The following is a 22,494-nucleotide window of genomic DNA, read 5'->3' as shown; positions in this document are numbered from 1 at the left end:
AAGAAGAACAGGAACAATAGAAAGGAGATAGAAGAGAAAGAGGAAATAAAATTCTCATTTAAATTTCTTTAGTTTTCATCCTTCTTCCGGTTTTACCAGTCTCTGGTAAAGAATATACAATGTTCCTAGTATTAGAATATACAATGTCTAGGCGATAGACTAATTTATAACTGGGCAGAATAGGTTCCTGACCAATAGGTGTAAAAAAAAGAGTTTTTATTTGTCCTTTAGGACAATTTGGCTTGAAAATGATAACCAAAAAAAAGCATTTTTTGCTTCACTTCTCAGTCTGAATTGTTCATGTCCATCATGGTTTCTTTTTCTGAACTGTTCCTTAACATTTATTAGCATCTCAACTTCCATTCCTGATTCCAGGGCACTTCAAGCCATCTAATCTATCCAAAGAGAGGCCCCAAAGTTGTTAAATATGAAACTGACATTCAGCTGGGTGTAGGTGGGATCAAGTGGACTGTGGGGTATTAAAAGTGTATATGGGAAGGGAAGAGTGAGGTGTAGAGAACAGATTGTGAGCGAGAGGATTTGGAATCTCCTGTCATTCTAGTGATCGCCGACCAGGAGACCTTGGCAATCACCTACTTTCTTTGTAGAAAGGTTCTACAGTTAGGAAGTGAGGATTAGAATGATTTTGCTCTCAGAGTATGGTGAGGTGAGCAATGCCCTGTGTCACTGTGGCTGTGACGTTGACGTTTGGGCACTCAGTAGCCTGGAGGAACACATGTGTTGGCTCTTGTTTTCCAGATCACTACATGCAGGTGCTTGTCTGTCAGCATGAATGTGTGAGGGAGCTTGCCACCCGCCCTGGCCGCCTCTCACCCATCGAAAACTTTCTTCCTCTGCACTATGATTACCTACAGTTTGCCTACTATCGAGGTAAAGCGTGGATCATCCATGAATACTTCTCGGGGGGTTGTGGTTTGTCATTACAGTCATCACATTTTTGTAATTTAGTGCTCTGCCTTCTTCAGTGTATTATCAAAGCAATGGGAATTTATGCATTTCTTCTCTCCTGAGCTGCAGAACAAGAAGAGCAGAAGGGGAAGTCACCAACGGGCAAAGTACAAAATTTAATGCTGTGATAATTTACTGAAAATTATACTAGATTGACATCTTGCATGATTTTTTAGACTTAATTTTTAAATTCAGTTTAAAAGGTACTTTGCAAAATCTCGTTTCCCAAAACAAAACATTTATTAACCTGACGTTGATGGCACAGAATGAATCACGTGCTCAAGTCATAAACAGTGAATCAAAGGAGATGAGAGAGTTCCTTAATTTTTATCATTCTGTTTAAAAATCAGAGTCATCTCAGAGTATATAAATGTATGTATATGTATTTGTACACACATACACACATACACACATACATGTACTGTAAATCTTCATTGGAAGTTCAATGTTGTGACTTATTTGAAAACAAAGCCTACAGACTTTTAAAATTTCTCTTGTAATAACTAAATATTTCTATAATGAAGAGTTTATATTGGGAACATCCTTGTGAGTTCCTTTTAGTAGTTTGCTACTGTTGGATTTACCATAATTGTATAGTAAGGTATTTGAGGGGCTTCCTTCAGAGCGTCTGGGACTTTATGAAGAACTTTGCATTAAACTACCAGTTTACCACAAACTGTAGCAATGAAAAATAACATTTCAAAAGCACCTATATTACTCAGACATTATGTACAAAAAGGTACATTACTGTTTCAAAGGTCATCTTCAGGATGTTTACTTAACCCAAACTCAGTACAAAAATCAGAATTAACTCATACAATTCTGCTGTTTATCTGTGTTGAATAATAAAAGTCATCAACATCTTCAGGTAGAATTTTGATAATTTGCACAAAACAACTAACACCAAAGCAGAGCAAAGGTAGTAACTTTTGAATACCAGAAATCATGTCCTTCCTTCTCTGTGACTGCTTCTGCTTTCTCTGCTCAGCCTCAATTTATCTTCCCTCTTATTAATGTTTAATGCTGACCTCTGTAGACATGTTGATGATCTCCCTTTAAAATTCTTCGGATAGACCTAGGCTGACGCTAATGCTACAGCGCCTTTGTCTTTCAGTTGGTGAATATGTGAAAGCCCTGGAGTGTGCCAAAGCCTATCTCCTGTGCCATCCAGATGATGAGGACGTCCTAGACAATGTGGACTACTATGAGAGTCTGTTGGATGATAGCATTGATCCCGCATCCATTGAGGCCAGGGAGGTGAGACCAATGTTTTGAGAAGAAACTCTTGATTCTACACGTGTTCTGAGGGGAGGTGATAAAAATATAACACTGGTCTTAAAGATATCTAACAATTTAGCAAAGGTTCTAGAACTCAGTTCTTTCAAACTTATTCCAGAAGCACATTTTTTCTCATACATGCTAGCGTGTGAAAGCATGTTGAGATGGGGACATGTTTTGCAGCTCTGAATATTTCTGTCAGCTCATTTGTGACTATCTAATGAAAATATGTCCATCTGAACATTTGTCATATCTCTTATCTGTTATTTAAATAAAAATGTCTTTCTTCTTTTTCTCTAGGATTTAACAATGTTTGTGAAACGTCATAAGCTGGAATCTGAGCTGATAAAATCAGCTGCAGAAGGTCTGGGATTTTCATACACTGAACCGGTGAGAGGAAAGAGGAAATGTTTATTAAAAAAATGATTCTGTGGAATTCGTTTTATGTTTTTATTACCTTCCCCCATGTATGCCATTTACCTCAAAAAGCTAAGATTCTAATGCCTTCCTTGAGGTAAAAATTGGAGATGGGGGATGTTTACTAAATATACGTGACTAACTTTAGAAGACTAGTAGATTCCTACATCAGTCATTCCACATTAATGACGTCCAAAGTTGAAAACAAATCTATTGGGTAGAAGCATTTTGTGGATGACTCATTTTCCCCTGGGAGTGCTTTATTTCCCTAAATTGTGGATGTGGTATTTTTTATTTTTCTTTTAATGCTTGTATATTACTAAACATTAAAGAGACTTCACAAAGAACATCATCAGTCACAATCCTACCATCCATCATACTGACGTCACTCCACTTTTCCATGTTGTCTTCTAATTGTTGTTTAAATGAACACATATCTTTTGCAGAAACATATACTATGGTATAAAGAGATTTGTATTTAAGAAGATATCATAAGAAATTTCTACATGTGTATAGCTTTAAAAAGTATTTTTAAGTACATTTTAGTATCTAAAAAGTAGGTAGAATTTAGAATTTTAGATTGATATACAATAAATACATGAACTCTCCTGCTGAACATTGAATTATCTCTGATGTTAAAATTATATGTAATGCATTAGCATTGTTTCTCTATTGAACTATGTCCTTAAAACAAACTCCTGAGTGAAACTATTCTGCTATTTTAAATTTCTTGAAACTAAATTGCATTTCTAAGAGAATTATCTTAGAAATCATTTATTTATTATTAATTTTAAGAGAATAAATAATTCTGTTGGAATTATTTATTTGCATACTATTTTAATATTAACAGCATTTCGTGTGGGAAGATTTAGCAACTATTCTAAAATCTCATAGCTCATAAAGGTTAAAACAGGCATTTGAATCCTAGTAATGTATAAAAGTGCCATTTTACACAAATTTATCAACAGTAAGAAATAACATTTTAAAATTACTTTTTATTCATATATGTAAAATAATACATAATTTTGTTTTAACTCGCAATTCTCTGATGACCAGCAAGAATAAACCTTTCACATATTAACTATTTTTCCTCTTGTTTTAATTACTTGGGCATGGGTTTTATTTATTTATCCATTGGTTGCTATGTAAGCTCTTCAAATGATATACAAGTTAATACGTTTTTAAAATTATTTATAATATATCCAATTTGCAACCTTTTTTCCTTTCTTTCTTAATTATGTCATGTTTTTACAGGTGCATTTTAAAAAATGGGTTAATTTTAATGTACTGCTTCCAATATAACACCTTCTAATATACTAATATTTATATCTGGTCTTACTTATTCTTTAAAACTTACGGTACCCAAGAGACCTTCGTATATGTTATTTACTAATTTCATGATCCTATACAGATGATTATTTAAGCTGGATTTTGTTTGTTTGTTTTATTCAGAAAACTTAAAAAGTTGAACTGAATGATCTTTCAAATGTTTTTCTGCCACCAAATTTTAAGTCACTTTCTTGGACAAAAGGATGTATATCCAGGCTAATTCCATACTATTTTAAAAATCTATTTGTACTTCATTTTGTCCTTGCCATATCTCTACTAACTTTAGCCTTCCTTATCATTAATCTTTAAAATAAAAATATATTGTATCTTTCTTTACATAATATGCAAGTTTCCTAAATTATAGGTCTTTTTAATGTTTTGTACATATTTTATTTACCTTAATTCTGTAACTAATGTTTTAGTGACAAAATTACTGCATTTCTTTTACTCAATTCAAAACAGAATTATTGGATCAGATATGGAGGACGACAGGATGAGAATCGGTAAGTCCATTCAAAACGCAAACTGGGCTTTATATGAGGAGAAATACTTAGTGTCATAACCTATCATAGAGAAATGTAGCTCTCTGAAATGGGCAAAAAGATACAATAAAATAATTCTAAGCTGTGAATTAGGAGCTCTGCATCCAGGTCCCAGCTCTTCTTGACACTTTTGTGTAACCTTAAGTAAGATTTCTTCTGTTTTCTGGGTCTCATATTTTTTCCCAGGAAAAAGAAAAAAGGGCATGATTACAAATTTGAGAAGGTTGGCTACTTTTGATTTATTAACAGAAATAACTATGTAATTTTTTTGAGGATGAATTCCCTTACCATATTTACTTGAAATTATGAAGTTCAGCATGCTATACTGCAGGCTAAAATGTTAAGTGTCACTAACTGAATCAGAAATCAAGAAAGCTCATTGTTTAAAATGACAAAAGTCGATTTACGTCTTTTAAAGAACTGAAACTCAGAAGGTTAGAAATACCTGCTTGAGATCACATTGTCCACCTTATTCATTTTCAAATTGGGAAACTAAGCCCCTGACAAGGCAAGCAACTTGCTTAGAGTCTCATCACAAGGGAAGGGCAGATCCAGATTTTATTTAGAATCTTGAAATCTTTCACTAGACTTCAAGGACTCAACCCTTGGGTGGTGTAACATTATTGCAAAAGATCCCAGAATATATATACACATTTGGATTTGTTTGATTTTTACATTTATAAAGGACGGCCTGCTATCATTTGTGTGTTTGGAAATGACAAACCTGTGTCTTCTTTCTCAAAATAGTCATTATTTTGACTATATTTGAACTTCTACATTATGACATAATTCATTTCAATTCAACAATTGTTCAATAATGCACTCCATGTTCCAGGCCCCATTGGACACTCTGAGCATTATAAAGATGCACATGATAATTATTTTCCTACTCTGTTGAGATTAGAGTCTAATCTGAAGCAGGTTATGAATACAATTAATTGTAATAAAGGTTGCTAAGAAGAATTGGCGGCATGAAATAAAGCAAACTCACTGAGGAAATAGAGAACTTCAAAGAGGCAGAGATACTTAATTTGACTTTAAAAGACAGGTGAACTTGTGTACAACAAAATATACAATATAGAATCATAGACTACCTGGGTAAAGTATTCTTTGCCTTTGAATGTTGCTATTCAATAACGAATTTCCATTTTAAATTTTTTGACTGGGCAGGGTCCCTTCAGGAGTGAACATAGAGGGAGCAGAAGTTCACGGATTGTCAATGGGTAAAAAGTTATCACCCAAGATAGATCGAGACCTAAGAGAAGGTAAGTAGCTGTACACGTTTACTCTATAAAGAGGGGAAGGGGAATTTGGGGCTTGACCAGTTCTTATTCAGATCAAGGAAGAACCCACTTCCTCTAGAAAATAACGAAAGGACTAAGCTATTATTCTCCCTAATAGCCTGAAGGCAAGACTTAAATACAAGAATGTGTTAGATTTATATATTATTACCATAGGTTTTTTTAAAAATTGCCTCCACATTCACTCCCTTGTCTGTTTCCCATAGGAATCTTGCATGGTCATCACCATTCTCGGAATACCAGAGGCTTAGCAATTTCCTATGGCTGGCTTACGTTACAGCGTCAGTGAGTGCTAGGTAGTGTGGGTTCAGAGGAACGTGGAGAGGAGGCAGGCTCCGTGATATATTAGTTTAGTTGATCTTAGATGCTTGAAGCACATAGATCTGAGCAGGGCCTTTAGAGAAAGCAGAATTTAGTAGGATGCATGAAGAGGGAACCATTCTAGTGGTTAAAAGAAATGGAGCAAAGGCACAGAGGTGAAGCAAGTGAAACATTATATACCTACCTAGGTAAGATCAAAATTAGTGGAAACACGGGTGGAATGTTGCCAAAAATAGTTTCTAAGTAGAGCCAAACATTGTTATATTAATAAAAACTATTAGCAGTAATAATAGCAGGAGCAATTCTTAACAATTATTATATCTATATGTTTTATGATTTCCCAGCAAATTTGCACACAATTTATTTTTTGCACACTATTTTAATACTAACAGAATCTCATGTGGGAAGATTTAGTGACTTCTTTAAAGTCTCATAGCCCAGAACAGGTTGAACAGGCATTTGAACCCACGCATTTGACCCAAATCCCATTTCTTCATCTGCTGCATGAAGCATAGAATAGTGTAGATACCAAAAATGCATCACCTATTGATTGAATAATTGCACGATAAGAAGAGGCTTTCAAAATGCTGCATTGGGAAGAAGTACAGTACTTTTCCCCAGGAGACCGCGTCAGCACATTCTTCTGATTTGAAAAATTTTGGCTCTCTACAGCTCTCACATTTCCCATCCCTTTCCTTCCTTAGCTTCCAAGTCAGTTTGAAGCAGTAAACAGGATAATATGCTCATCTAATCTGACCTGGACCTCAGTTTGTAGCCACAAAGGCCAAGCTGTTTTACAAATGCCAGAGAGCTTCATGGTCAGCCAGAGTTCATGTTGCCTTTTAAGCTGAGAAATCACCCAGGAAGTTCATGCCAGTAAGCCAGCACATTGCTGTAAATGCTTGGGAAACTCCAGGACAGTTGCCAAATTTCAAAGCATTTTTCTTTTCCTGGCTACCAGGGAATCTGGTATCCAGCAACTGATTAAAAGGTAAATAGAAGAGCAGAACAGAAAACTACATGTGATGGAGAATGATCATGATTGATTGGGCTACCCAAATTGACCATTTCTGCAGAATCGTCTAGGTTGAAGTGGCTAGTGGATTTTAGGATGGAATGTTTTCTGGGAACCTACTGGTCTGAAGGACAAAAAAACATTTTTCCATACTGTACTCTCATATTCAATACAGAATACTTCTGCGGCCAGATGTGTGTGAGTTTTTTCTTACACACACCAGTAATTCTCCAGTGGATAGCAACTGAGTGTCAAATAATCCAATTCAGTTGTGACACTGTCTCTCTGGAAATAGTGTCAGATCCCACAGGTTAAGGGCTCAGCCCAACCCTCATGGACCAGTGTTCCCATGATCCTGACTTTGGGTTAGGTTAACTTGCCAGAGCATCTCACAGAACTCAGGGAAACAGTCGTGTTTACTGGTGTATTATAAAGGATACAGATGAACAGCTAGATGAAGAGGTACATAGGGCAAGGTGTGGGGGGATGGGAGGAGGAGCTTCCATAACATCCGTGGGCAAACCACCCTACCATCCTCCCAGCATCTCCACGTGCTCTGCCACCTAGAAGCTCATCAAATCTTGTTGTTCAAGAGTTTTTATAGAGCTTAATCTGCAGGCCCCAGACTCCTTTCCCAGAGGTCTGTGGGTGGAGCTAAAAGTTTAATTTCCCTAATCACTTGGTCTTTCTGGTGACCAGCTCCATTCTGAGTCTTTGTAGGGGCCCTACCCTAAGTCACCTCATCAGCATAAACTTAACAGTGATTTTAAAAGGGTCTCATACATAAGAGGACACTCTTATCCCTTGGGAAATTCCAAGGGGTTTAGGAGCTCAATGTCAGAAACAAGGGATAAATACCAATATATTTATTATTATATAACAACGAAAAAGCCTATTGTCCAGTCATCGGATACCTAATTAGGATATAAATTAAGGACAGTGGGAGATAAAGACAAAGTTCTCAACCAGAAAACACTTTCCTATCTTAATCTGACTAAAGGGTGATGTCAGGGGTCATGCGTTGCAGAATAAAGTATACTTCAGCTTTTCTCGTCTTCCCCAAAGAGATTGTCTGCTACTCTGAATGCCTAACGGTATTTAGTATTTAGCATTATTCCTACTGGGCAGCTCCTAAGCATTAAGCTGGGGTGACCCAGAGCTACCTACATCTTACAGTGGCTTCAGTCCATGAAACATGCATAATATGGCAACTTACTTAAAAACATTTTTGTCACTTTTTCATTCTCCTTTCACCCACCAGATTTTCTTTTTCAAGACAGAATCTTACTCTGTCACCCAGGCTGGAGTGCAATGGTGCGATCTCAGCTCACTGCAACCTCCGCCTCCTGGGTTCAAGTGACTCTCCTATCTCAGCCTCCCAAGTAGCTGGGATTACAGGTGCAAACCACTATGCCTGGCTAATTTTTGTATTTTTTTTTTTTTTTAGTAGAGATGGGGTTTCACTATGTTGGTCAGGCTGGTCTCGAACTACTAACCTCAGATGATCCACCCGCCTTGGGCTCCCAAAGTGCTGGGATTGCAGGTGTGAGCCACTGTGCCCAGCCAACCCACCAGAATTTTAAACGTGATGCTGGATATGATTCCAGAGTCAGTAAAGGGATAGTAGAAACAATGTTGAATAAAATTGGAATCAGGAGGCCTAGTTTCTGGAATTATCTTAGTCTGATGTGCTCTCATGATGAAGATCTAGTGACTCAATTTCTCTGGGCCCTATATTTTTTATCTGTAAAAGGATAGTAACTGTTTTAAGATATTGAACATGAAAAGCATTTTTTTTTTTTTTAAGAGACAGAGTCTCACTCACTCTGTTGCCCAGGCTGGAATGCAGTGGCACTATATCTGCTCACTGCAACCTCTGCCTCCTGGGTTCAAGCAATTCTCCTGCCTCAGCCTCACGAGTAGCTGGGACTACAGGCACACACCACCACACTAGGTCAATTTTTTTGAATTTTAGTAGAGATGGGATTTCACCATGTTGTCTAGGCTGGTCTCGACCTCCTGAGCTCAGGCAATCCACCCGCCTCAGCCTCCCAAAGTTCTGGGATTACAGGTGTGAGCCAACACACCCGGCCTTTTTTTTTTTTTTTTTTTGGTAAAAGGTTGTACTCATATAAGGGCTTGTTAGCCTGCCCACCCCATCATGCTTTGTATGACACTGTGGGATTTCTGATAAAGTGATTCTTCTTGCCATGAGTCAGACGGTGAGTGCAAAGGAGTACTTCCTTAGCTGATCCTTTCTTGTTGCAGCTAGAGAATCAGAGCCAGGCACATACTTTATGAATGAGAGAAGAATTAAGTTGTTTGACTAAATCTTCTTGGGCTGTGGTTAAGAATTGGCTGAAGCCATCAAATCAGGCCCCAGAAACCACAATTTATTGGCCTAGATTTTTATTTTTATTTTAATGTTTTCCCCTGTCTGGTGTGCTACTAGTCATGTGTAGACTGGTTGACTTGCCTGTTGAGTGGTGGAGTTTCTTTTATCTTTTTTTTCCTTTTGGTTAGTGGATGGGTAATTGGTTGTTTTCGTTAAATGTACATGTAGGAAATATCTGTAAAATTTTATACTTAGTAATATTAAGAATTATGTTAGCTACATGAAAGGTCAATTTCTGATGAAGATTCTCCCAGAACCCAAGATTCAGATGTTTAGGACTCCAGGCCGGACGCAGTGGCTCATACCTATAATCCCAGTATTTTAGGAGGCCAAGGTGGGCGGGCCATGAGGTCGGAAGATTGAGACCATCCTGGCCAACATGGTGAAACCCCATCTCTACTAAAATACAAAAAATTAGCCAGGCATGGTGGCATGCATCTGTAATCCCAGCTACTTGGGAGGCTGACACAGGGGAATCACTTGAACCGGGAGGCAGAGATCACAGTGAGCCAAGATCGCACCACTGAACTCCAGGCTGGGCAACAGAGCGAGATTCTGTCTCAAAAAAAAGGAAAAGAAAACAAACAAACAAAAAGGCTTCCTGTCTCACACACCCTTTACTTGATCTTTGCCTGTTACTTGTGGAATGCTGGGAGAATTATCAATATCCCAGTAACCTTCTCTTAAAGCTGTGTGCTTATTAAGTTGTCTTAGTCAGAGCTTAACACAGTATTCCAGGTGTGGCTTATTAATTCAATAATAATGATAGTAATAATAATACATACTTATAACAGAGCTTAAGAATGGTAGACATTTTTCTAAATATTTTAGTTTCACTAGCTTTCAAAATCATATTTTGAAAATAAGCTAATAATGTTTAAAATAACATACCCTTAATGTAGAAAAAGAGAAAAACTTGGCAAAGTATAAACCAACTTAATTCACTAAATCCCTCATCTGATTTTTATTTCTGCTTGAGTTTTATATTAGCAAATGCTTTTTAGTGAATCTACAAGTATCTTATCTTTCTTGTTGAAGGAACATTTCTTTTTATATTTCTAAATTGAAATGGAATATGCAGTTTATTTTCCAAATATTTAAGGGAGGGCCTGTCTCAATTTGACTACAAATCTTAATCAGCTACACAGATTAGAGCAGACTTTTCCAAATTGTATTCTATGCTAAGATTTTGGGAGGGATTTTTAAAAGACTGCTTGGCTCAGTATGGGGGCTCATGCCTCTAATCCCAGCACTTTGGTAGGCTAAGGAGGGAGGATGGCTTGAGCCCAGTAGTTGGAGACCAACCTGGGCAACATAACAAGACGCTGAAAAAAAAAAAAAGAAAAGCTAAGCATGGTGGCACGTGCCTATAGTCCCAGCTACTTGGGAGGCTGAGGTGGGGAATCACAGGAGGTCAAGGCTGCAGTGAGCCATGATGATGGCACCATTGCACTCCAGCCTGAGTGACAGTGAGACCTTGTCAAATACATTTTTTAAAGGGTTTTTTATTGCTGCAAAAAAACCCAAAAAATAGTAGCTTATGAAAATATCCATTCATTATCTCACAGTTTCTGTGGGGAAAGAGTCTGGCGAGAACGTAACTGTGTCCTTGGCTTCAGGATCTCTCGCAGGTTTCAGTCAAGTTGTTGACCAGGGCTGAGGTCTCTTCCATGGCTTGACCGGGAAGGATCTTCCTCCAAGTTAGATAGCAGAATTCAGTTCCTAAAAAGTTCTTGGAATAGACTAAAAAGTCTTTCAGTTCCTAGTTCATTGTTGGCTGGAGGACACCCTCAGTTCCTTGCCATGTGATCCTCTTCAGTATAGCCACGTGCTTCATCACAGCGTGCCAGCAGAGAAGACAGTAGACTGAGTCTACTAGCAAGACAGAAGTTGCAATATTATGTAATGTAGTCACAGGAATGCCATCTTATCACAATATTCTACTGCTTAGAAGTAAGTTCCAGATTCCACTCACACTTGTGGGAAGCAGATTACACAGGGGTATGAATGTCGTGAGGCAGTGATCATTGCAGCCCTTTGTAAAGTCTCTGTGCAGAAGAAAGTTGGGGGATGGGGTAGGGAGGGAGAGAACTGTATTCAATTAAGGCTAAAAACTACGGCATATTATATTACTACTTAGGACATTAATAAGGCCTGTTTACATAATAAATGTTATGAATGTCCTCTTATATTTTATGTAACCCAGTACTTCCCCAGAACTTTCAATGCAACAAAATTTGAGAAATAGTAAATTGTAGAAAAACGTTTCTCTAATCAACTAAAAGATGTGATACCAAAACAGGGAGATTATGGATATATTCTTGGGATCCAAAAATTCCGTATTTATAAATTTTGATCACAATTTTTTTTTTACACAGAGTTTCGCTCTTGTTACCCAGGCTGGAGTGCAATGGCGCGATCTCGGCTCACTGCAACCTCCGCCCCCTGGGTTCAGGCAATTCTCCTGCCTCAGCCTCCTGAGTAGCTGGGATTACAGGCACGCGCCACCATGCCCAGCTAATTTTTTGTATTTTTAGTAGAGACAGGGTTTCACCATGTTGACCAGGATGGTCTCTATCTCTTGACCTCGTGATCCACCCGCCTCGGCCTCCCAAAGTGCTGGGATTACAGGCTTGAGCCACCGCACCCGGCCTGATCACAATTTTTAAAAATTAAGAGAAGCAATTAGGGGTTATCTAAGGGACCATCTTCTAGCCAATTGCTGTCTTGGGATTCCATAGTTCAATGGACACATTTATGGTCATACTGACACCAATTCATAATACTTCAATGGTTAGAGACTAGATATAAATGAAATACAATGAAGTTATAAATAATGTATTAGGACCAGATGAAAGCTAATGTGGTTTGGCTGTGTCCCAACCCAAATCTCGCCTCAAATTGTAATAATCCCATGTGTCAAGGGCAGGGCCAGGTGGAGATAATCAAATCACGGGGGCGGTTTGTTCTCCTGGTAGTGAATAAGTCTCACAAGATCTTACGGTTTTATAAATGGGAGTTCCCCTGCACAACTCTCTTGCCTGCCACCATGTAAGACAAGCCTTTCTCCTTCTTTGCCTTCTGCCATGATTGTGAGGCCTCCCCACATGTGGAACTGTGAGTTCATTAAACCTCTTTTTCTTTATAATTACCCAGTGTTGGGTATGTCTTTATTAGCAGCATGAAAATGGACTGATGCAAAGGCCAAAATTAATCATGGTACACTAAGATTGTGTAGTAGTTTAAATAGAGAAAAGTTGTGGTAGAATAGCAATTACACACCAACAGTACTATAAGGAACCCTGACTCAAAAGGAAGCAGACTAGATTAGTGAGTAGAATATTTATATGGAAAGTAGCTTTTTATTTTCAGAAAAATAAAATTATTCACTTCATTTGTTAATTGGAATTTAGTTCGTTTTATGCTTGTATTTAGTCTTATAAATTAGTTTTGGTACTGTATGAAACTATTAAAATATGATTGCATATATAGAAGTAAAAATAGTTTGCCAGCACTGGAGCTCCTTAGGAAACTGTTGCTTTAAGACATAACCGAACATTACTCTAGATGGAGAAACATTGCCACATTCTTTTAATATTCCATTAATCATGAGCTGTGGTGAGTCTTTTATCCTAGCTAGACTAATAAACATTTAGAGAGTGTTCTTCCCTAGCTTACTAATCTGTTTAATAGAGATAAAGTAGACATCAATTTCAATTGTCTCTTCTTTCTTCAACAGGGGTGTTTTAGGCCAATGTGTTGGTGACCTTTGCTAGTCCCGGGGTGGCAGGGGGTTGTGTCTTCCCCACCCCTGCTGTTCTTATGTTGAGCTGTTGCTATGGACAAGCACACATCAGGCCCTGTAGGAGTATTATAAAGGGTAGGAAGCACTGCGCTACATCAGAAAATTTCCCATCTATCAGAGGCTTTGTCCTTCAGTCCTACTCTTTGAAAAAAGGATTCTGTCAGGTCTTGATTTTGTAATTTCACAACCTAAAATGTGTCCCAAAAGTGTCACTCTCTGAAAAGGCTATATGGGGTAAATTTTATAAAGTTGCAGTCTCTCTTTGGGAAGAGAGTAAGTTCCTAAAGGAAATCCTCCTACATGGAAATAGAAATGTGAAGATTTTACCTATAGAGAACAGAGAAAAATACTCCAAAAGCAAGACATCCTAGGATCAGTACCAAAACTAATTTATAAGACTAAGTACAAGCATAAAACAAACTAAATTCTGATTAATAAATGAAATGATTAATGGTAGGACGAAGACTGAGGAGGAGTCAAGTGACTTGGGTGTGACTACCTGAATTACCTGGTGAAGGTATTTCTCTAGACACCAGTGAAACTGAGGCATGCATGTCATGTCTGGGGGCCCAAACATGCAATCTGTAGTGTTGTGACAGAGGTATGAATGAGGGGCTATGGAGAAGGGTGGGTTTTCTCAGAAGAGAGTCCTGTGAGATACCCAGTTGACTTTTTGGGATCAGCATTAGCAACAAATGCAAAAATAGTTCTGTCTCTCCCAAAATAATGTGTAAATGTCATATTATTATGACATTATGAGGAAACCTGATAGTTAGACATCTCTCTTCTGAATCTATACTGTGTTTATCAAGCTTTCTCATTTGGAAGGTGTCATTGCATTTCTAAATATTCATGAGGAAACTGACTCACTCAAACTGCACATTGAAAGCTGTTTGGTGTTCTGTGCTTCCTTTTCGGGGACAGAGTTAACAGGGAAGACAATGTGCTCTGTCCCTGCAGGTGGTCCTCTGCTCTATGAGAACATCACATTCGTCTACAACTCGGAGCAGCTGAATGGGACTCAGCGGGTTCTCCTGGATAACGTCCTGTCGGAAGAACAGTGCCGGGAGCTCTACAGCGTGGCCACTGTGAGGACGGGGAGAAGGAGGGGAGCTCACTGCACTGGCCTACCAAGAAGCTGGAACTGCTTTAGTCCTGGTCTCATCTGGAGCCAGGAAACAAGACCTGAGATAGCACTTTCTTTAGGAGAAAGACATAGATTATTTCTGAGGAACTTTCACCGCCTTTCGGTTGGGATTGTTTTAGTTTTCCCAGGTAGGATCTGGAATAGCTACTGGCATATTTCCTAGACTAACAGCTGTCTAGCAAGGTCCCTGCCTATCATATAAAGTTGCTGGAGAAGGCCTTTTATTTTAATTAATAATTAGCCAATATATCAATAATTTACATTCTTTTCATTTGCATAAAAAGTGATAGTATTTGATAGTAAAAATATAGAATGAAGATTAAATAGAAATATCTCTTTTAATTAAAAGAAATAATATAGCAGCATCCTGGATTAAAATGAGGATGATTCTTAGTGTTGACTACAGTTCTCAGCATTCTGGAAGCCAAAGCAGAAAAAGAGACCCAATGAAATCAACTCAACTCAGTATTTTTCCTCTACACACATGGTTATCATTGATGAAGTATCTTCTCGTATTTGCTTCCAGGGAATCATGATAGTTGGTGATGGATACAGAGGAAAAACTTCACCCCACACGCCCAATGAAAAGTTTGAAGGCGCAACTGTCCTGAAGGCACTCAAAGTAAAGTCTTAACTTCTTTTGAGTTCCTTAGTGCCAGCCTAAGACTTCTGTAAGTGGCAGATATAGGAAAGAAAAAAGTTTAGAATATGTACCTATTAGGACAGTTGAAGGAAGCAAGTGTGAAATGGAACCTTCCTTGTATTTCATCATTCCTCCATTCAGCTATCAACTTATCAAACTTTACATATCCTGACTAAAAATACACAGTCCCTCTTTTTACAGAGATCATGATCAAACAGTGAAAATATATTCAAACAAGTAATTATTCTTTACTGCAGAAAGGGTTGTTAGAGAGGATGGTGGACCATATCATGATAGAAGAGAAGAGGAACCAAGCAGCTTTTAGCTTTCCATCTGTTATTGGGAAGAGTTTACTCCCAATGGCACAATGTCCTAATTGAAATCCACAGACATGTAGTGGCCTTCCCACTAGTCCATATAGACATGCTAATCCTATATTAGCTCAATGCAATCTAGTGCCTGTTTTTCTTACATACTCCAATGAAGCCATTTGTTTCTAATGTGCTTTTTTTTTTTTTTCAGTCTGGTTATGAAGGTCGAGTTCCACTGAAAAGCGCCCGTCTGTTTTATGACATCAGTGAAAAGGCTCGAAAGATTGTAGAATCTTATTTTATGCTGAACTCAACTCTGTATTTTTCCTATACACACATGGTCTGCCGAACAGCCCTGTCTGGTGAGATTCCAGTCTGAGAGGGTTCCCTTTTACCAGCAATACAATGGGAAATAAAAGAATGCAAAACAAAGCTCTGTAGCATGATAGTTCATATTCTAGATGAACCCTAGATTTCTAAAACAAACGGTGCTTAGGAACTCCTATTCTCTTTCTCTCTTTTTCTTCATTTTGGTTTTCTTAAGTTCCAGACCTCATTCTGAACATTTTCACTTCCAAATTAATTTTTCCTAATTGGTGAAGTCTCACAAAAAAAAAAAAAATGCTTTTCTGCTGTAGGTTTTCCATTTTGAGGAATCAGGAACATGGAAATTATAGTCACCATGATGTCTACCAGCATTAAGTGGAAGCATAGAAGATGAAGAGATGATTGAAATAAATGCTCTTAAAAAGACAGAGACCACCTCAGTCCCTGCTCATCCTGATTTCTTCTCTATGTCTTCTCTTATGCCCCCTAAATAGGGGAGGGCATAGAATAGAATGACGAATAGAATGATATCATAGGAATAGACTCTTGCACTTGGGAAGTTTTAGCTGAATTAAATATTCTTTTTTTTTTTTTTACATTTTCATTTCATCCTCATTGTTTTGCTGCCCCACATGAAGTACAACCCATGAAATGTATGGACTTTTTTCACGTATGTTTATATCAGAAAGAACTTTTACAGCTGAAGAGATGGGTGTGACTTAAGATTTCACCTCCAGTTCATGCCAAAACCAGAACAGAGACTCAACTACTTGTCCACTGTTCTTTCATCTATTCTTTCCCATTGTTCACCTCCCTGCATTTGCAAAGAACACCAGGAGTGAGAGAAGACAGATTGTCAGTTACTTTGATGGAAGTTGCCGCACTTCATTTCTTGTTCTTCTCTATTCCCTTTTCTGGCAGGTCAGCAGGATAGAAGAAATGACCTCAGTCATCCCATCCATGCTGACAACTGTCTGTTGGATCCAGAGGCCAATGAATGCTGGAAGGAGCCTCCTGCTTACACATTTCGAGACTACAGGTAGAGCTAGAACCCGCTTCAAAACAAAGCTTTTACCTAACAGTTTTCAAAGAATGAAAGCTGGAAAGGTGCTCTATTTTGCTTAATATCATTTTCTTATTTCTGAGGCAGAAATTCTCAAGTAATCTTCTGATGCAGCTGCCATAACCAAGAAGTGACATTATCATCTCACTTTTATCTTAAAGATTATGCACATTTTGCACACCATTCAACAAAATATCCATTTTGTTTTAATATAAAAAGTAAATTGTATGCTTTTCAAAAAAAATTCCTGTTTCCTCTGGAACATATTCCTTGTGGTATGTGTATTTCAGTCAGAATACAAGGGCATGGAATCTCGGCACCCATGAGGTCTTTATCACATCAGTTATCTGTTATTCACACCCATGGAGAATGATGTCTGCATTTTGTAAATAAGACACTAGAAACTCAGGAGAAAAGAATGTCCTAACCTATTGAAAGATATTTCAGTGTGTAAAGAATCAGGAGTTATAGTCAGCATGTGTTCATTGTTACTACACTGTGTCCATGATTCCAAAACATTGATTAAGCACCCTCTAGCTGAAAGGCCTGACTAGGCCACAGGGAACTCTCCAGGCAGTTAAGGAGGAAAAAATAAACAAATATCCTTTAGAGTTACTATTATATAAGGGAAGAAGAGAGTTGTAAATAAGGTGGGCAGGTTCAGAGGGTTAGACTAAATTAAAACTAGTTAGGTTTTCTGGGGAAGAAGTGAAGTGTGACAAAAGCTTTGACATATGATTACAATTTTAATGAAGGTGGAATAAGTGAACTTTTCGGAGGTATAACCCAAACTCTATATGATCTGTTTATGCGTTTGGAGGGCCAATTTTTTCAATGACTAGTTCAAAGGAAATTTATGAATGGAGGCTGGACAGTACATCACCAGTCTTCAGTATTCTATGACCATGCTATTGTAAGCATGTAATAGTACAGATGGTTTTTTTCTTCCTTCTTATAGTGCTCTCCTATATATGAATGATGACTTTGAAGGAGGAGAATTCATATTCACTGAGATGGATGCTAAGACTGTGACTGTAAGTAAATCTATTCTTACATTCTTATTTAGTATTTTTTAGCTCAGTATCGCCATTTTTCTAAGTGGACTTCAAGACTGTTGGATTTCAAATACTTCTGAGCTCAAGATTTCAGGAGGTTAAGACAGTCCCAGTAAATGTATATAGATTATAAACGGTTAGAAGCATCCATAAAAATCTTCTAGTATGTTGTAGAGATGGATAAATTAAAGAATTTAGATATTAAGCATTTATCATGATTATTCAGCTAGTTAGTGTTAGACTTGGAACCAAAACCTAGGTCTTGTAATTCTTTGTCAAGTAGTTTGATGGAAAATAAGAACATCATTTCCAAGTCACACAAGTCTCTATAGAATAAGTCAAATGATTCTACAAGGTGTCTTTCAAGTAACCTGGTTGCAAGTGTTCTACACACTTGGACTGAACATTGGCCTTCAAATATCTAGTTTCCAAAATTATCATCTATGTGTGTATGTACACATGTGTGTGTATACCTATAGGTATACACATATATATATGCATAGAAATACATACTATTGTGATTGTATGTAATAAACCTATACCTGAAAATTGATACACACACACACACACACACACACATACACATACACAAATATATGTAAATAAAGAGCAAATCAAAAGCTCAATTCAACCATCATCTTCCTAAGCAAACCTGTGCCTTTGGAAAACAAGCCTACTTAGTACTTAAAGATTATATAGTTAGCATCCTTTGGACTTTAAGCCAAAGAGCATACACAATGGTAGAGAAACATATTTTGCAATTGAGAAAGTAATTAGATTATAGTTTATCAGGTATCTCTTTCCACCATACAAAATGTAAATAGTTGGGACATGTATGTGATAAACTTCAAAGTGTTGGCATTATAGAAGCTATTTCTAAAACTTTTCTTGAATTTTATGCTTTTCTCCTCATAGCTTACATGCTTTTCTTATTAGTAAAATATATATATGATTCATGGCACACATATGTCATTCATGACACAATACTGTGGTATAAGCAGATAACATCAAAAAGTATGTATCACTGGGTTTAAAGGTGATTCCTATGAGGATTCTGGTTAAAATTGTCTAGAAGAATTATTATAACTAAAAAAAATTTCATGCAACTTTATGCAATAATGTATGTTAAAAAGGTTATGATGCCTCACTTTTTTGTAAAAAGCTTAAATACTAATATAGGAATACTTTAATGCTCCATAATCTGATATATTAAATCAAGATTGACAATCTGGAATTTTTAATCCAGAAGTTTTTTTTTTTTTCCACTTCTGGGAAAGCTTGTGTGTAGGAAGCATTTGATTTCTGATCTCTGCTAACTCTGAAACTGAGGTACAAAAATACTGGCACTTCGCAGTTTGAAAGTCAGGTGGTTGAAAAGATTTCTTTGCTTCTCCTCCATCTAGTGGCCATATTTGGAAATGCTCAATGCTTAAAGCAGGGTATGCCTATTTCATTAACTGTTGACTGTCAAGTTAACTGGAATTCTGCTTTTTAAAGACGTGAAAGTAGATCATATTCTCCTTAGAGAGTGCTACAGTTTTAATTAAAATCTGTAACTATTTTTAAAAACACTGAATCTAACCTCCCCTGAAAAAAGTAAAACCAATTTAAACAATTGTTTTTATGTTATATTATTATTATACCTTAAGTTCTGGGGTACATGTGCAGAACGTGCAGGTTTGTTACATAGGTATACATGTGCCATAGTGGTGGTTTGCTGCATCCATCGCCCCGTCATCTACATTAGGCATTTCTCCTAATGCTATCCCTCCCTAATCCCCCCACCTCCTGCTACTCCTCCCCTAGCCCCCAACCACCCAGGCCCCAGTGTGTAATGTTCCCTTCCCTGTGTCCATGTATTCTCATTATTCAACACCCACTTATGAGTGATAAACAATTTTTTAATCCAAAAGCTTCTATTTGAGAACATTTATTTTTCCCAAATTACTTACACTTCATAATAATGCATACAATGACATTTTAGGGAATAATGTAGATAACTAAAATTTTAGATAAACCAGTTTTTAATCCCTTTCCCACAGGCGGTGATTCTAGTACCAGTAATAACAATCAAAAAAATTGGTATATTTTTGTTTAAGTTTCCCTTTGACTGTGGAGGAACAAATGGAGCAGAGAGATGGCATAGCTTGAGTCCACATGGGAAGTAAAGTCTTCTGAGTCCTTCACTTTGGAAAAATAGGGAAGTTGGATAATTATTTGAAATATGGCTGAAATTTTACTTTTCTTTTTTGAGGGAAAAAGAGAAAAAGAAGGAGAAAAAAGAAAAAGAGGGAAAAAGGAATATTACTTCATTCCTAAAATGGGTTTCAATAATGGCCGATCAATATTTTGAGTGTTTAAAGTGGTTAATGCATATTTTATGTGTTTAAAATGGAGACCTCTATTGTGTTTATTTGTTCTGGCTCTGAGTTCAAGTCCTGGATATTGTTATCAATTTGTTGTCTTGTTGAATCTAAATCTCATTATATGTCTTATGTATCTGGGTGTTAAGATCTCTTATTGTTGCATTAATCCTTTTACCCTTGCATCCTTGTAGCTTTGAAATCTATTTTATTAAGTGTGAGAGTTGCAACTCCTGCTTTCTATTTATTTATTTTTTCTCTCCATTTGGTTGGTACTTTTTTTTTTTCCAATCCTTTATTTTGAGTCTATGTATATCTTTGGATATACCATTAGATTTTGTCTGTATCTGTTGATTGGGAGATTTGGTCGATTTAAATTTAGGGTTGCTGCCGTTTGATATTAACTGGCTATTTTGTCCTTTCGTTGATAAAAATTCTTCTTTATGTTAATGCTCTTTACTTTTTGGTGTATTTTTAGAAAGGGTCATACTGGTTGTTCCTTTCTGTGTATAATGCTTCTTTTAGAAGTTCTTGTAAAGCAGGCCTGGTGGTAATAAAATCTCTGAGTACTTGCTTGTTCCTAAAAGATTTTATTTTTCCTTCAAATGTAAAGCTTAAATTGGCAGGATATGAAATTCTGGGCTGAAAGTTCTGTTGATTAAATATACTGAATATTGGCCCCCACTCTCTTCTAGCTTGTAGGGTTTCCGTTGAGAGATCTGCTGTAAGCCTAATAGGCTTACCTTTATGGGTAACTTGATCTTTCTCTCTGGCTGCCCTTAATATTTTCTCCTTCGTTTTGATCTTGGTGGATCTAATGATTATGTGCCTTGGGGTTGGTCTTCTTGAGGAATATCTTCGTGGTGTTCTCTGTATTGCCTGGGGTTGAATAGTGTCCTGCTTTGCTAGATTAGGAAAATTTTCCTGGATAATGTCCTGGAGAGTATTTTCCAGCTTGAATTCATTCTCTCCATCACATTCAGGTACACCAATCAAGCGTATATTAGGTCTCTTCACATAGTCCCATATTGCTTGGAGACTTTGCTCATTCCTTTTTATCCTTTTTTCTCTATTCTCGTCGTTTTGTTTCATTAAGTTGGTCTTTGACCTCTGATACCCGTTCTTCTGCTTGATCCATTCGGCTGTTTAAGCTTGTACATATTTCACTAAGTTCTCATGTTGTATTTTTCAACTCCATAAGTTCATTTGTATTCCTCTCTATATTGTCTATTCTTTTCACATTTCATCTAACCTTTTTTCCAAGTTCTTAGTTTCTTTACATTGGGTTAGAACAAGTTTATTTAACTCCCAGAAGTTTCTTATCATCCACCTTTTAAAGCCTACTTCAGATAATGGAACACAGTCCTTTTCCATCAGGGCTTGTTCCGTTACTGATGAGTCCTTTTCCATCAGGGCTTGTTCGGTTGCTGATGAGTCCTTTTCCATCAGGGCTTGTTCTGTTGCTGATGGGTTCTGATTTTGAGTATACTCGGCCTTCTTAGGCTGTTTTTTTCCCTTCATTGTAGATGAACCGCCTTTCTAATTAGGTTTCTGAGTCAACGTCTGACTTATTGATTCCCAGTGCTGGGATCTGAGCCACCCACTGTGGCGGCCTAAATAGCAGCAATAAGACTGATGGTGCTCTTCTGCCCGGGAATCTCTGGTCTGTCTTCCCTCTTGAGTCCGCAACAAGTGGCTCTGACTTCCCGGAGCTCCAAACTCCGGTCAGTAGGGGAAGCAGTCCCGTTGGCTCTGCATGAAGAGCTGCTTCACCGAGACACCGGCAAAACCGCTGCGGCGGCCACAAGAGTCACGCTGGCGACCCGTGGGGCTCCTCCACTGGGAATCGGCTAATCGGTGAGTGACGAAAATTCGTCTAAAAGTGTGGCGTCGTCTCGTTCTCTGAGCTTTCACTGGGAGCTACAATCCTGAGCTGTTAGTGGTCGGCCATCTTGGATCGATCTCTCGAAATTTTACTTTTATTAAAGACAATCACAGCACAAATGCTTTTCTAACTCTATCATCAGTTAGACAGAAAGCAAAAGGAATATTTTAAATTATGCTTAGTATACTTGGAAGATATACGGGTTCTTTTCAATAGACCATTTATTTGTGAGACTTGGGAATTCAGGGATTTTGGTTTCTCTGTGCAAGTTCAAAAAAGATAAAATTTAATGAGTTCCATTTGTTTCATGAAAAATTAAATTCAGTAT

At 37.5% G+C, this 22,494-nt stretch overlaps 1 protein-coding gene across 1 annotated transcript in view; it reads left to right on the top strand.

The window, feature by feature from the left end:
- P3H2 (prolyl 3-hydroxylase 2) overlaps positions 1-22,494 on the top strand; it is a 179,539-nt gene that overhangs the window by 146,791 nt on the left and 10,254 nt on the right. Inside the window, exons 4-13 of the mRNA XM_002758186.6 lie at positions 760-891; positions 2,084-2,226; positions 2,548-2,637; positions 4,456-4,496; positions 5,706-5,800; positions 14,333-14,460; positions 15,046-15,141; positions 15,685-15,835; positions 16,722-16,839; positions 17,822-17,897. Coding sequence (XP_002758232.1) covers positions 760-891; positions 2,084-2,226; positions 2,548-2,637; positions 4,456-4,496; positions 5,706-5,800; positions 14,333-14,460; positions 15,046-15,141; positions 15,685-15,835; positions 16,722-16,839; positions 17,822-17,897 — 1,070 coding nt within the window. The remainder of the gene's footprint in view (positions 1-759; positions 892-2,083; positions 2,227-2,547; positions 2,638-4,455; positions 4,497-5,705; positions 5,801-14,332; positions 14,461-15,045; positions 15,142-15,684; positions 15,836-16,721; positions 16,840-17,821; positions 17,898-22,494) is intronic.

This window comes from Callithrix jacchus, chromosome 15 (assembly GCF_049354715.1).
Source record: "Callithrix jacchus isolate 240 chromosome 15, calJac240_pri, whole genome shotgun sequence".
NCBI lineage: Eukaryota > Metazoa > Chordata > Mammalia > Primates > Cebidae > Callithrix > Callithrix jacchus.
This window is presented reverse-complemented; position numbering and strand designations above follow the sequence as displayed.